Here is a 17,143-nt window from a genome sequence, read left to right as displayed (position 1 = left end):
TTCCCAATTCAGTAGCATGTTTTTTAAAAGAAAGCCTATCATCTAACCATAGCCTATTAGAACCCCTAAAAATCTAAGCTGGGGGGGGGGTGGGGCTAACATGGAATTTAGCTAACATGGAATTGTTTTAAGATGGTCATGCAATGGATCATTTAGCAAATTTGATTTAGAGTTTTAGGACCCCTTTAGGTATCTCAAAAAAATATTAACAAATTATTAGATAAAATATAGATTTTTGCCATTACTACTGTCGTGTCTTTGGCATCATTAAGGGTGAAGACTGTTATTTTATCAAATTAATTCTCTGTAATTATTATTACGTGATTAAACTAATCATGTACATTTAATTAACTAGGAAGTCGGGGCACCACGGAAAATCTTCAGATTACAAAATTATAATTTTCGTAATATAACCTTTCAGATATTTTAATATCTGATCAATTAGTCTTCTATTAATGAATTATTCTTTACCTCACGGCAATCTCATCTGAACATCGTAAATTGTTGGTTATGTACATGAACCCAGCCTTTACTATAAATCATCCATACACCAATTGGCTTAATAATTTATTTTCTAACTAACTAAATAATCACGGAAATACATAAACAAACAAACAGTAGATATATTACTAACAATGATAGGGAAGATCCCCTACTGGGCTAAACTGATAGGACGGCTTGGTGGACAAAGGGAACGGGTTGTGGACTGAGAGAGCTGGATAGACAAAATGGATCACTACACACAGTGGATAATTATATTCATTGAAAGGCTAAACCTTTGCTCGCTCATTCTGGAATAATTGCTATCACTATATTTATGCCATTATGTAGTTGTTGTCTTCTCTGTTGGAATCGTTGGTCAGTTCATCAGAGAGTCTCTGGCTACTCATGGTGGCGGCTCCTGATAGTGTCTGTTGTAATGGATACGTCAGGCATCCATTGTTCTTAGAATAGATGTTTTGGCGGTTGTCGGTATTCGCATCCCAGGTTTACATCATTTCTAGCCGCAGACTAGTAATTAGTATCTAAGATTTGCTCTTATTCTGTAGGGATCAATAGTCTCAGAGTTTAACCATTTCCAGCCGTGTAGCCAATGCTCCACGTGGTATGGTTAGGAATTCAACAACCATTGCAACTTTAGTATACAATGAGGTTTTTGTGGTCTTAACTATTCGCAATCACAGCTCACGCTGTAGGTTAGCTTAGTCTGAAGAGGATTTTCTTAGGGGGGGCTTTTATTCGTAACAGTAGAAGAGGGCCATGTGAAATTCTTTGTTCACTCTGTGGTCTTTCTCTCTTCATGAAAAGGGGAAGAGAGTCTCTGCCAGGAATTTACGACCTGAGATAACAGAACCTGGGTGTAGGAGAGAGTGAGAGAGGGGGAAGCCATGATCTACAACCAGAAAGAGCAACGTCATGACACTACTATAGCCCATAGAATCGCATTGAATAATACATTCATGAATGGCAAGCTCAGGAAATATATATATTTTTGGACATATATTTAACCCTTTATTTTTGTTGGCACAAAGCTACCTCCATACTTCCAATCGTTTGTATGTGTTACACTTGGTTTGTAGCTCTAACTGTTCGGACGCTACTGAAAGAGGTTGGCACATCAGCGTTATTGACTTCAGACAAGTCGTGAATGTAAGCGGATATAACCATCGTGTTTGTGAAACTCTACCCTTTCCATAGAGTGGTCATAATAGTGTGTAGGCCAAACCGTTCGGACGCTACAGACGTTTTCGTGGTCTGACAAACACCTTCCACTGCAGAGGTTGAAGACCGATATTGGCGGACATGGTGGATTGAGACGCAGCCCATGCAAAAAAAACCTGATATCTCTAGCTTAAACTGACTGATTTTTATGGGGTATTTTTTATTATGTTACTCAGATTGACGCATGGGTGGATTACCTAGAAAGGTCACTCCAAACACATTTTTGCTAAGAGCTGCTGTTTAGCTTTTTAAACAAAGGTTAGCCATGAAGTTTGGCTGAAATGTATGTCCAAGTGAAGAAAGTTTACCAGTAGCCAGTGGCACTTGCCACACTGGTAGCCTATTCGCTGGTGCTTTTTCAAAGCCTATGTCAGATACTCCAGTGAGTGTCATTGGCTCCAATGAGTGTAGTTTCCTAACTATTGTACTTAGATACGTAATTCAAAATGTGTTTATTCTGTTGTCGCGGACCCCCTGCAGTACCTCCAGAGGACGTGGACCCCCAGTTGAATAACCCTGCTCTAGACAGCTCACCTCCCTGTAATATGAGAGAAACAGTGGTTATGTGGGTGACTTGACCGCTTTGTGTTTCTATTCCTAATTATTTGTCTCTTTCACTTTGTATCTCCCTCACTTATTCTCTCTGTTTCCTCTCTCTCTCTCTCTCTCTCTCTCTCTCTCTCTCTCTCTCTCTCTCTCCCCTCTCTCTTTTTCTCTCCCTCCCCCTCTCTCTCGCTCTCTTTCTCTCTCTCGCTCATCTCTCTCTCACCCCTCTCTCTGTCTCTCTCTCTCTCTCTACCATCTCTCTCGCTCTTTCCTCTCCCTCTCTCCCTTACAGGGATGTGTACCACAACATTAAAGCTTTGGATCCAGAGAAGCTGAATGTGTTCCGGACTGTTAGGGAGATCACAGGTGAGAGACATTATAATTGTATTTAATTAACACAGTCAAAAAGTCATAATTATGGCTAAACCCTGTCCATTTCCACAATGCATCTTCTTAAGTCAGTTAAGAACAGAGATCCAATTAAAGTAAATATACATTTCTGATACCATGTCATTCAGTCTTTTCTAATTGTCCTTGGAAAAATATACATTAACTGACCAGGTGAATCCAGGTGAAAGCTATGATCCCTTATTGATGTCACTTGTTAAAATCCACTTCAATCACTGTAGATGAAGGGGAGGATACAGGTTAAAGAAGGATTTTTAAGTCTTTAGACAATCGAGACATGGGATTGTGTATGTGTGCCATTCAGAGGGTGAATGGGCAAGACAAAAGATTTAAGTGCCTTTGAACGGGGTATGGTAGTAGGTGCCAGGCGCACCAGTTTGTGTCAAGAACTGCAATGCTGCTGGGTGGTCCACCACCCAAAGGGCACCCCCCAAAGGGCATCCAGACAGTTTGACACGACTGTGGGAAGCATTGGAGTCAACATGGGCCAGCATCCCTGTGGAACTCTATCAACCTCGTGTAGAGTCCATGCCCTGACAAATTGAGGCTGTTCTGAGGGCAAAAGGGGAAGTGCAACTCAATTTTAGGAAGGTGTTCTTAATGTTTGGTATGCTCTGTGTATATATATATATATATCTCTAAAACATTACACCATACATTATATATATATATATATATATATATAATGTATGGTGTAATGTTTTAGAGAAAGACATGCAGGCCTACTGTAGAAATCCCCCTATCCATACATCTTTAAATTATTCTGTTTTAGTTTGTTTTGCCCTCATCAAATGTGCATGGTGTCTCCTCTCTTACAATTTGACTCAGTATAAAGGGGCCTTGTGTGTGTTTGCTATTTCCCACGAGACACCATACACCAAAGACAAGCTGAAAGAGTATGATGAATTGGGATGAGATGAGGTTCTCTCTATCTCTTCTCCCATGGGGATTTAGAACTCCCAGTTTCACAGCTCTATAGTTTCACACGGAGCATGAAGGGGGGTCCGTAGTGTGTGTGCGTGCATGAGTGCGTGGGTGTGTGAGCATGAATTAATGTAGAGTGAATCCCCCTTCCCCTTTCCCCTTTCTCCTCCCCTCCTTTCCTCCCCTACGGCTGCTCCCCCTCATCCCTTCATTCCTGTGACAGGACGTGAGCTGGTACAGCTAATACGTGCCTCCCAAATGGCACCCCATTCTCTGTAGAGTGCACTACTAAATAGGGAATAGGCTGCCATTTGGGACAGAACCCTGTAGAACCATGGCCAGGCATGCATGGCACCCCTTATCATCCTCCGTCACACACAAACACAGACACATACAGGCATTGATGCACACACACACACTTATACATACACACACATACATACAGGCATTGATGCACACACACGCGTGCACACACACACACACACACACACACACACACACACACACACACACACACACACACACACACACACACACACACACACACACACACACACACACACACACACACACACCGTCATCCCTTCTGCTTCAACCTAGGGGTTACCATCTCTGAATTGTATAGCTCTCAGATGACAGTCAGTGTAGGAGGCTACCATCTCACCCTACATCTCTTTTCCTGCCAAGTGTTCTTCTAAAACATAGCCCCTTGTTTTTATCTCCTTCCACGAGGTCAGTGCAGGCTTATACAAACAGTACGGTCGGTGGGCCATCCACTGAAGCAATTTAGCATAAGTGAGGTTCCCAGTGCATGGCTTTGACTGTAATCATTGGTGCTTTAAAACTCTTAACCCTTGATCTGGTGCCTGTGGCCCTCCTCTCTGTAAGGCAATACTGGGTAATTTGTCTTTCGCATGGATGCACCAGTAATGTGGCACTCAGTGAACCTAAACCCCCACTCTACTCTACTCTAGAAGCTCTAGCATGCTTGGCTACTGACTCCATCCTCTCAGCAGTTGTTTACTGCCCACAGGGGGTTAGAGAGAGAGAGAGAGGAAAATAGATATAAAGAGAGAGAAGAGTAAGAGAAAGAGGGAGGGAGAGAGAATAAGCTGAGGAGATATACAGTAGAATATAGAATATGGAGAACACCCACATCTAGACCAGAACTTCCTGTACAGTATAGCACCTTTAAATAGATATGCTGAGTGTTTTACCTGTTGACAAATGGCTAGCGGTTAAGAGCGTTGAGCCAGTAACCAAAGGTCACCCGAGCTGGCAAGGTGGAAAAATCTGCCGTTCTGCCCTTGAGCAAGGCAGTAAACCCCCAACAACACCTGCTCCCTGGGCACTGATGATGTGGACGTTGATTAAAGCCCCCCCCCCCCCCGCACCTCTCTGATTGGGTTAAATGCGGAAGACACATTTCGGTTGACTGCATTCAATTGTGCAACTGACTAGATATCTCCTTTCCCTTCCCTATTGCTGCTGTTTGTCTAAAGCTATTAGCCCAGGAAGGCAGGCAGGTACTTGTTAGCACCATTAGTAAGATGAAGTGATGAAGTGCCCTGCCCACCTCTCCACCTCTCCTATCTCTCCTACTCTCCACCTCTTTTCCCTAGCTCTCCTTCCCACCTCTCATCTCCCCATCTCCCACCTCTCCTCTCTAAGAAAAACAAACATATGCCTCTTGAGGAAAGACCATCAGACAGATAGAGAGAGGGAGAGAGAAAGAAAGAAAGAAAGAAAGAAAGAAAGAAAGAAAGAAAGAAAGAAAGAAAGAAAGAGACAGAGAGAGAATTAATGAGTGAGTGAAAGAGAGAGGTGAGAGAGGCTTGCCATTGCTTCCTGCAATTTTGTCATTAAGGCAATTACTGTCATCAGACACTAGCTCTAACGACTCAGATAGGAGTTAATCGTTGCCATTTTATATTGGAGGTTGCATTCAAGAATGCTAATGGCATAGAAAGCAGGTTGTGATGCATTTCATTCATATAAATTTGATTAAGGTTCAACTTATAATCGGTTAGTCTGATGTATAGTAATTATAGATTACTTTAGTCGCATCTGGCACTGAGCTAGATAGGCCCATTGTCTGCGTCCGAAATGACACCTTATTCCCTAGATAGTGCATTTCCTTTGACCAAAGCCCAATGGTCCCTGGTCAAAAGTAGTGTGCGTTATAGTAAATAGGGTACCATTTCAGAAGCAGCCAGTAGCTCACCCAGGAGAGAAACAGGACTGATGCCGGTAGAATGATGAAGGCAGACTTGAAGGTTATCTGTCTCTTGTAAACAAGTTATAAACAAGGTTCTTTTAGTAACTCATCTCACATAATCAGAATGGGAGATGCATTAATCAGGGATATGAACACATGCTGATATGAGCCTCATACCTTTCATTAGATCCTCTCATATCCCTTACCAATGTAATGAATTTGTTTAAAGCCAATCAAAATATCAGTTATGGAACTATTATGAAATGTATCCCTGGGAATATGCTACCGTCTGGAGTTTTCAATGTTAAAGTAATTTGGGTATTTTGTGTTGTCCTTGGTCCTCATAACTTCCTAGCCTGTTTCCTGTCTTCTATCGCCTCTTCTCACATCTCCTCTCCTTTTCTCTTCTCTCCTCCTCTCTTCATCTGTCCATTCTGTTTGTCCTCTACTGGCTGGAATGAGATTTCACCCCTCATCTCTAAATATTTAATTTATTGAATCCCTTAAATGTTCTAAATGATCCATGGTCATCAGCTCAGCAATTCATTCAACCTGCTAAATGATTTAACGCCCAGAGGCAGATACAGGAAATGCAAAAATATGTACAGTATATATCTTCATGGTCATATATTTGACATGTTTAACTAATGTGAGTTAGGAATTTATGTGGATCTGGTAATACATCACAGATATATGATGTAATTTGATTGGCTGTGATGTGATTGGTTCTGTGCCTGTAGGTTTCCTGAACATCCAGTCGTGGCCAGAAAACATGACAGACCTGAGTGTCTTCTCCAATCTGGCAACCATAGGAGGCAGAGCTCTCTACAGGTAAAAACCTATAGTACATTACTACACACATTACTACAGTATATTAGTACAGTACATTAATACAGTACATTAATACAGTATATTAGTATAGTACATTACTACAGTATAGACCTGAGGATCTGGCAACCATAGGATGGAGAGCACTGAACAGGTAGGTCTGGAGCACGGAGCCCTGGGGAACACCTCTCACACGTACTCTACAGTACATCATTATTGTACCATACTTTGAGGTGTGTTAAGAATGTTGCACTATTTTAACAGGAGCTAGTGATTTACCATTAGGTTGTGTACAGTCAGTCTGGCATATAAGAATGGCTGTAATGTTGTTCCTTTGAGATCCCATCAGAACAACCCCATAGCTAGCCAACTGGGTATATATAGTCAGCTAATGTGATAGACGGAATGTCGTCACAATTGATCATGTAACATGCCAGAGCTTCCCCATGACTCCCACGCCTGCACACACACACACACACACACACACATAGATCTGGTTCCCACGGCTGTACACTCTCATTACCCTGATCTGTTAGCACTATGACAGCCATTATCCATTGCCATACATGCAGGCAGACCCTAAGCTCAGAACGTCAATGACACATGTATGCAGATACACATGCACACACACACACGCACACACACACAGATACATAGATACCCCATGGGAACACTACACTATAATCAAATCAAATTGTATTGGTCACATACACATATTTATCAGATGTCATTGCGGGTGTAGCAAAATGCTTGTGTTCCTAGTTCCAACAGTGCATTAATATCTAACAATTCACAACAATACACACAAATCTAAAGTAAAATAATGGAATTAAGAACTAAATATTAGGACGAGCAACGTCGGAGTGGCATTGACTAAAATACAGTAGAATGGAATACAGTATATACATATGAAATGAGTAAAGCCGTATGTAAACATTATTAAAGTGACTAGTGTTCCAGAGTACAGCAGTCACTTTAATAACGTTTACAGCAGTGGAGAGACTGCAAGTCCATCACTGCAGATTCCCAGTGAGTTGAGAACCATTAGGAAAGGTGATGATTTGCTTTGGTGACATTAACTAACTAGCTACCAGTTTCTTTTCAAGATATTACTGCCGTTAACGTCATTATACGCTATTAGAGCTTCCAGTAGACATAGCAGCACATGTTATCAAGCAGAGAGAGTGGGTGTGATAGTGACATGTTAACAATTTCAAGTAAACATACACACACACATACACACTCACACACACATCGTGGCCTATCACTAAGTGGAGAGCTGTATTCTTGTTAGTCTGAGTGCCTCTGTACACTCCCTACTCCCTCTCTTCAAGGCTCTTTCTGGGACTTAAAGACCCTTTCAGAGAGAAAGAGAGAGAGAAGAGAGAGAGAGGTAGAGTGCCTATGGTACTCTATCTGTAGGAGCATGCTGTACGCATCACAGGGATTGGAGACGCTGTCAAAGATCACTGTTTTGCTTTGTAAAGATTTACAGAGCCGTGTCAGTTGGTTTGCTGACAGCCTAACACACTCTCCACTCTCCATGCAGGAATAACATCATCTGTGTATCTCTTTTCTTATTACCTGCCTGTCTTAATGTTCTCTCTCAGACCTTTCTTTTTCCATCTCCACCTTATTCTGTCTGTTTCTCTTTCTTTCTCCTCACCCCTTTCTGTCTGTCTCACTCTCTGTCTGGTCTTTTTCATCTTCTTTCACCCTTGTTTACTCCTCCTCCATCTTACCTCTCACACCATTCTCTTTCTCTAACGCCTCTCTCTCTCGCCCCCCTTCCTCCATCTTCCCTCTCTCCCCTACCCCCTACCCCCTTTCCCCTCTCCTCTCCCCCTTTCTCCCCTTCCATCCTCTCTCTCCTCTCCCAGTGGTATCTCTTTCCTAGTGTTGAAGCAGCAGTGGATCTCATCCCTCCAGCTCCAGTCCCTGAATGAGATCAGTGCTGGTAACGTGTACATCACCAATAACAGTCAGCTGTGCTACTACAACACTGTCAACTGGACCGGCCTGTTCAGAGCCAACAACCAGAAGGTCCTCATACGCAACAACAGAGACCCTAAAGAGTGCAGTGAGTGTCACACACACACACACACACACACACACACACACACACACACACACACACACACACACACACACACACACACACACACACACACACACACACACACACACACACACACACACACACACGCTTACACACACACACACACACACACACACACACACACACACACACACACACACACACACACACACACACACACACACACACACACACACACACACACACACACACACACACACATATAGGTACACACTCATGCACGTACACACATACAAACACATGCCCACACAAATGCACGCACACAAGCCTGTGTATACACAATCATACACACACACTCAACTAATTTCAGTCCTAACCCAACTTAGATCTGGACACTGTTTCTGATACTGTTTGTCAACATTGTACAGTCATATCTTCTTAAATACAATGTAAAGAGCTACAATTATGATAGAGTGTGGTGCAATTGGACTCACGAGAGAATTCAGTTACCACTGGTTCCTCTCCTACTAATATCTCAGTCTTAGGCATTCATGTCTTATAATAATCAGTTACCACTGGTTCCTCTCCTACTAATATCTCAGTCTTAGGCATTCATGTATTATAATAATCAGTTACCACTGGTTCCTCTCCTACTAATATCTCAGTCTTAGGCATTCATGTATTATAATAATCAGTTACCACTGGTTCCTCTCCTACTAATATCTCAGTCTTAGGCATTCATGTATTATAATAATCAGTTACCACTGGTTCCTCTCCTACTAATATCTCAGCCTTAGGCATTCATGTATTATGGTAATCAGTTACCACTGGTTCCTCTCCTACTAATATCTCAGTCTTAGGCATTCATGTATTATAATAATCAGTTACCACTGGTTCCTCTCCTACTAATATCTCAGCCTTAGGCATTCATGTATTATAATAATCAGTTACCACTGGTTCCTCTCCTACTAATATCTCAGCCTTAGGCATTCATGTATTATAATAATCAGTTACCACTGGTTCCTCTCCTACTAATATCTCAGCCTTAGGCATTCATGTATTATAATAATCAGTTACCACTGGTTCCTCTCCTACTAATATCTCAGCCTTAGGCATTCATGTATTATGGTAATCAGTTACCACTGGTTCCTCTCCTACTAATATCTCAGCCTTAGGCATTCATGTATTAATGTAAATCAGTTACAGGTAGTGGTTAGAGCATTGGGCCAGTAACCGGAAGGTTGCTGGATCGAATCCCCGAGCTGGGTTAAATGCGGAAGACACATTTCAGTTGAATACAGGTATCTCTCTTCTCCTCACCTCTCTTCTCCTCAGTCATCTTCCCCTCTTCTACTCTTCTCCTCACTCCTCTTCTCCTCACTCCTCTTCTCTTCTACTCACTCCTCTTCCCCTCTTCTACTCTTCTCCTCACTCCTCTTCTCCTCACTCCCCTTTTCTTCTCCTCACTCCTCTTCTCCTCTTCCCCTCTTCTCCTCACTCCTCTTCTCCTCACTCCTCTTCCCCTCTTCTCCTCACTCCTCTTCTCCTCACTCCTCTTCTCCTCTTCTCCGCTTCTCCTCACTCCTCTTCTCCTCACTCCTCTTCTCCTCTTCTCCTCTCTCCTCTTCTCCTCACTCCTCTTCTCCTCTCTCCTCTTCTCCTCACTCCTCTTCTCCTCTTCTCCTCTTCTCCTCTTCTCCTCACTCCTCTTCTCCTCTTCTCCTCATTCCTCTTCTCCTCTCTCCTCTTCTCCTCACTCCTCTTCTCTCTCCTCTTCTCCTCACTCCTCTTCTCCTCTTCTCCTCACTCCACTTCTCCTCACTCCTCACTCCTCTTCTCCTCTTCTCCTCACTCCTCTTCTCCACACTCCTCTTCTCCTCTTCTCCTCTTCTCCTCACTCCTCACTCCTCTTCTCCTCACTCCTCACTCCCCTTCTCCTTTTCTCCACTTCTCCTCACTCCTCACTCCTCTTCTCCTCACTCCTCACTCCTCTTCCCTTCTACTCTTCTCCTCACTCCTCTTCTCCTCTTCCCCTCTTCTCCTCTCTCCTCACTCCTCTTCTCACTCCTCACTCCTCTTCTCATTCCTCTTCTCCTCTTCTCCTCTTCCTCTATTCTCTTCTTCCCCACTTCTCCTCTTCCTCCTCTCTCCTCTTCCCTGCTTCTCCCTTTCTTCTCTTCCCTCCTCAACAGTCTTCAGGTGTCACACACCCTTAGCTGGCTGACTTTGAGAAGTTGGACTGTGTCTATGAGTCAGACAGTTCTCCTTCACTGTGTGTGTGTGTGTGTGTGTGTGTGTATGTGTGTGTGTGTGTGTGCGCGCGCGCGTGTGCAGGCGTGTTCCTGTGTATTTGTGTGTTTGTGCATGCTTGTGTGTGTGTGTGTGTGTGTGTTACCCTAGCCATAGCACAAGGTGGAAAGACAGGCTCTACCCCCCAGCTGCTACCTCCCTACTCATTAGGGTTTCTATGCAGGCTGTGTAGTCAACTTTCTTTGATATAGAGAAGAAAATAGAAACGGTAGCTTCGTGAAGTGTTCACCATGCACACTCACTTTAATTACTACTTAGCTTACGGCCCTAATCCATACATAATGCACTACTTTAAGATGTACACTATAGTAATACAGTACACTATTCTAAGTAGAGCATTTTCTATGTAGGGAATGGAGCGCCATTTGGGATGCATCTTTTCATCCACATGTTTAGACCTCGTCTTGTCTTTATCCCTGAAAAACAGGGATGAAATCAAATGGACCTGTGGTTCTTTCTTCTTCCTTTCCCTCCTTTTCTCCTTATTTTTCATTCAGAAGTAGGATGTTGTGATGCATGATGGGTATTGTCTTCCGTTAACGTCGGCCCATTGTTGGAAGCCCTCTCTCGGCTCTGGTTACTTGGCTTGTTTGACAGTCCCCTCCGGCGTCTCCGCGTTTCCCTGAAGACGGACCTGGCTCAGCGTTTGACGTCAATAGAGTCCAAACTGTGTGTTTTCAATGGGAGTCAGAAACTTTGATGTCAGCATCTTTTTGATCCCATTGCGTACTGTATCGTTACAACTCTCTGTGTCTCTATGTGTCTCTCTCTCTCTCTCTCTCTCTCTCTCTGTCTCTCTCTGTCTCTCTCTCTCTCTGTCTCTCTCTCTCTGTCTCTCTCTCTCTCTCTCTGTCTCTCTCTCTCTCTCTCTCTGTCTCTCTCTCTCTCTCTCTGTCTCTCTCTCTCTGTCTCTCTGTCTCTCTCTCTCTCTGTCTCTCTATCTCGCTCTGTCTCTCTCGCTCTCTCTCTCTCTCTCTCTCTCTCTCTCTGTCTCTCTCTCTCTGTCTCTCTCGCTCTCTCTGTCTCTCTCTCTCTGTCTCTCCCTCTCTCTCTCTGTCTCTCTCTCTCTCTCTGTCTCTCTCTCTCTATCTCTCTCTCTGTCTCTCTCGCTCTCTCTGTCTCTCTCTGTCTCTCTCTCTCTGGTTGCCTACGTCTTTGAAGCACAAAGTGAAGCACTGGAACAGAGATGCTTATGTTTCACACGGATCTTTCATGCCCTCTATTTTTTTTCTCTCTCTCTCTCTCCCCTTCTCCCCCTCCTCTCTCTCGCGCATTTTCACATTTCTTTAGCATTCTGGACATGACACCAAAACACAGAATGCCCCCTGACTTACATTTGGCCTGAACCTCAAAGTCAGGGTGGAATGATTGTGACTGTAGCTCTGCGGGCTCTGTCTCTGCTGCCCAACAAATACATGCAGTCTCTTTATGCTTCTCCGGTGGGAGGGGAAGCCAGTACCGTGCCAGTGGCAGGGCAGAGCAGAGGGGTGCAGTGCTGAACTAGGCCAGGCCAGACAGCCTGTTGCTCTCTGTTGCTATAGACCTGCCAGACACCTCATTCGGCCGCAAGGGGAATGGAAATCACTTCTGACATTTTGGCTACATCCCAAATGGTACCATATTCGCTATGTAGTGCACTACTTTTGACCATTGTGCATAGGTCCCTGGTCAAAAGTAGTGCACTGTATTGGGAATAGGGTGCCATGTGAGACACAACCGTTGCATGAGATAGTAGCCCCGCAGACCCTCAATGTTCTCACAATGTTGTGTACAATGTTGGCTAACAATCTTAGAACCTAGAAACTAATCTGGAGTGTGGGCTGGCCAGCTCTTCCATTTGAACTGTCTGTCACAATAGCACCAACCATATATAAACGGAGCTGAAGCGGGACCTCACTCCTGGTATTATTATGCACAGAGAGTAGGCTACTCATGCTGCAGTGGTATGGCATCCGTCCTCTCATATCAGTTGAGTACAGAGATCCTATTTCCTGCACAGAGGGACGGTTGGACTTAAAGCCCTCTCTCTCTTGTTTCCTTCATCATTGTATTTGCCAGCATTTGCTGATGCTGAAAATAGATGATAGGGTTAAGGGCAAATTTTCCACTTTCTGTCTTTCATTTCCCCCCTTTTGTTTCCCCTTGTCTTATTGTTCATCATCAGTGTTAGCTTGTACATCCAGGTGTTCTTCAAGCTACTTTAGTGCCCCGTCACTGTTTGGTCAGCACTATTATAATGGAAGAACACAGCTACAGCTGGGTCCACATTCAGCTCCACGGTGTGTCTCCTCTCACAGACGTGTGTTGGGCATGTTTCTCCCTCTCTACAGTAGTTCTGCTTTGTTAGATACGTGCTCTAAATTCACTATGCACTTCTAACAAAGGGCTTTGATATAGATCTCCATGGTGGGTCTGGCTGCCATTACCTGTTCCAGATGACAGACAGTCCAGTCTAGACAATGAGCATTTGACCATGGATCCACTCTCCCTCAGATGGACAGAGAGGAGGACAGAGAGTTGAAACCACTGTTTTACTGACTGGCCTTATATGAACACACACTCTATTGATTGGTTCAGCCAACTGCTGGGTTGCAAGCTTTAAAGCAAGGTTGGGTTATTGGTGCTGGGTTATTGGTGCTGGGTTATTGAGATATGAGGGCGGCAGGTAGCCTAGCGGTTAAGACCGTTGGGCCAGTAATGGAAAGGTTACTGGTTTGAATGCCCAAGCCAACTAAGTGAGAAGTGTGTAAATGTGCCCTTGAGTAAGGCACTTAACCCTATTTGCTCCTGTAAGTCGCTCTAAATAAGAGCGTCTGGTAAATTACTAACATGTAAAAAAAGGCCTTCTAGCCTTCTTTAGAGCTTAACCTCTTGGGGCTAGGTGGGACGCTAGCGTGCCACCCGTGGTGCACTCCATCAACAGCAGGTGCATTTCAAGAGCGGCAAATTTGAATCCAAATAAATGTCAAAATTCAAATTTTTCAAAAATACAACTATTTTACACCATTTGAAAGATAAACATCTCCTTAATCTAACCACGTTTTACGATTTCAAAAAGGTTTTACGGCGAAAGCATAAATTTAGAGTATGTTAGGACAGTACATTTACAAGAGTTGTGTGTAATGTTTTGTCAAGTCAAAGACAGGGTCACCAAAACCATAAAACCAGCTAAAATGATGCACTAACCTTTTACAATCTCCATCAGATGACACTCCTAGGACATTATGTTAGACAATGCATGCATTTTTAGTTCTATCAAGTTCATATTTATATCCAAAAACAGCATTTTACTATGGCATTGATGTTGAGGAAATCGTTTCCCTCCAATAACCGGCAGTCAAGTCAGCACCACAAATTAAATAATTAAAATTAGAAAACATTGGTAAAATATTATATTGTCATTTAAAGAATTATAGATTTACATCTCTTGAACGCAATCAACTTGCCAGATTTAAAAATAACCTTACTGGGAAATCACACTTTGCAATAATCTGAGCACTGCGCCCAGAAAAATACGCGTTGCGATACAGACTAGACGTCATGTTGGGGAGATCTAAAATCGAAAATACTATGTAAATAATCCATTACCTTTGATTCTCTTCATCAGATGTCACTTCCAGGTATCACAGGTCCATAACGAATGTAGTTTTGTTCAAAAAAGCTCATCATTTATGTCCAAAAATCTCCGTCTCGTTAGCACATGATGTAAGCCAGCCGGACTTCTCGTCATGAACGAGGGGAAAAAATATATTTCCGTTCGTTCAAACATGTCAAACGTTGTATAGCATAAATCATTAGGGCCTTTTTAACCAGAACATGAATAATATTCAAGGTGGACGAATGCATACTCTTTTATAACGTATTGGAACGAGGGTACCCAACATGAACTAGCGCGCCAGGTGTCTAATGGGACATCATCGTTCCATGGCTCTTGTTCGGTCAGATCTCCCTCCAGAAGACTCAAAACACTTTGTAAAGGCTGGTGACATCTAGTGGAAGCAATAGGAAGTGCCAAAATATTCCTAAACCCCTGTGTTTTTCAATGGGATAGGTTTAAAGTCAATACAACACATCAGGTATCCACTTCCTGTCAGAAAATGTCTCAGGGTTTTGCCTGCCAAATGAGTTCTGTTATACTCACAGACACCATTCAAACAGTTTTGGAAACTTTAGAGTGTTTTCTATCCATATATAATAAGTATATGCATATTCTAGTTACTGGGTAGGATTAGTAACCAGATTAAATCGGGTACATTTTTTTTATCCAGACGTGCAAATGCTGCCCCCTAGACCCAACAGGTTAAGTAATTTCACCACTTTTGGTAGCCAATGGCTCCAACAATATCATTTCAGATAAAGTCAAGCATTTATAAATACTATCAGTGTCCAGTACCTAACCCTGTCATGCTACTGTGGATGGTGTTTGACCTTCTGTCTGACCCCTAACCCTAACCTGTATTCTTGTGTTTCTCAGCTACTGAGCAGATGGTGTGTGACCCTCTGTGTTCGGACGCTGGCTGCTGGGGGCCGGGACCAGACCAGTGCCTGTCCTGTCGCTACTTTAGTAGGGGACGCATCTGTGTGGACACCTGCAATCTCTATGAAGGGTGAGTTACAGATGACAGTTTCACACAATGAGAGATACTATAGACTCTTGACAGTATAACACAATGACATTATGACAGTATCACTCTCAATATGCATGAAGATAAAGGCAAATACAGCTGTCAAACTAACAAACCTTTAACTTTTATCTCATTCTAAGTTACGACTTCTTTTGATGGCTTCTAGATCTGAATTGTTTTGATCTAGTGATTTTTTTCAGTACACTCTCAGAAATAAAGGTTTATATTTGTTCCTAAAGGGTTACAGCCACTTGTCACTGGGGTGAGACAGTTCATAACTCAGATAGTACCATTCTCCACAGGTACAAAACCAGGCTTTTTCTTTTATATATAGTACCACCACAGTGACAAAGCCATTAATTCCATGTACTGAATATAGCACAATTGAACAGTTAAACTTGTACAACACTTCCATTCACGGATGGGCAAAAATAAAAATGAAAGCCACGCCCCCACTAAGCCACACCTCCAATATAATTTTCCTGTGTGCCTTGCCTTTTTGAGTGAATTGTGATAGTGTGTTAGTGACAGAGACATGGTTGTTGAATTCATTCATGTTCAGTTCTTTGGCCTTGACCAAGTGAGTTACTAGACGTATATTATCATTAAAATTAAACTCTTTATGACCACACATATAGTATAAGGCCTTATTTTTAGGCCTAGCTTTACCCTAATACTGTGGCCTGAAACTCATGGTTTACAGGCCATATCAGGCCTGCAAGTAGGCTTGAAAAATTCCAATAATATTCCCAAAATTCCCAGATTTTCAAAAAACCTGGTTAAAGCATGTCCTGCATATTTCCTCCAATTTCCAGGAATCTTTCAATCGAGATTTCTGGAAAACCTGGGACAGTTACAAGAATTCTGCAACCCAAGTAACATTACGCTGGCTTGCAAAGTGATTTGTACTTCCTATTGGAATCCAGCCAGAGTTAGGATATCCAAAAGATATAATTGTATTAACCCGCAACCTGCATTTATAATGACTGTAAGTGTTAGGAACATTGTGAGAAGACTACCTAAGCCATTTAAACTAGAACAACCATTTCAGTAATGGGTGCAAAAAATCTAACTAACTGATTTTATTAGTTAAATGTATGTTATCATTGTGTAGCATATGATTAATCAATCAATGTACATGCAAAAACACAGATATTCAAAAAAAATTACAAAACAATCTACCTGCGGTAGAGCATGCTGGGCAATATGATGATAATAATAGTGATGGTACAAATGATGTCTTTTTAAGGTACCACACCAGTGACAAAGCCAATAGTTCCTTTTAGGTGGCAAAAATTCATCATTGTACCTTATGGTGGGTATTGAAGGTACACAAAATATGGGAAACAGAAATGTACCTTCACGTTTTACCCCTATTTTTGAGAACGAGAGTGTGATGATTGTACCTTAATATTCAAAATATGGGGTACAGAAATGTACCATTATACTCTTTATCTACACATGTACCCTAAAAGGTAGCGAACAGTACCATGTGAGATCATT

General features: G+C 42.6%; 1 protein-coding gene across 1 annotated transcript in view; it reads left to right on the top strand.

The window, feature by feature from the left end:
- LOC106582203 (receptor tyrosine-protein kinase erbB-4) overlaps nt 1-17,143 on the top strand; it is a 236,321-nt gene that overhangs the window by 83,994 nt on the left and 135,184 nt on the right. Inside the window, exons 8-11 of the mRNA XM_045704751.1 lie at nt 2,561-2,634; nt 6,559-6,649; nt 8,527-8,726; nt 15,490-15,622. Coding sequence (XP_045560707.1) covers nt 2,561-2,634; nt 6,559-6,649; nt 8,527-8,726; nt 15,490-15,622 — 498 coding nt within the window. The remainder of the gene's footprint in view (nt 1-2,560; nt 2,635-6,558; nt 6,650-8,526; nt 8,727-15,489; nt 15,623-17,143) is intronic.

This window comes from Salmo salar, chromosome ssa21 (genome assembly GCF_905237065.1).
Source record: "Salmo salar chromosome ssa21, Ssal_v3.1, whole genome shotgun sequence".
In the NCBI taxonomy this organism is placed as follows: domain Eukaryota; kingdom Metazoa; phylum Chordata; class Actinopteri; order Salmoniformes; family Salmonidae; genus Salmo; species Salmo salar.
This window is presented reverse-complemented; position numbering and strand designations above follow the sequence as displayed.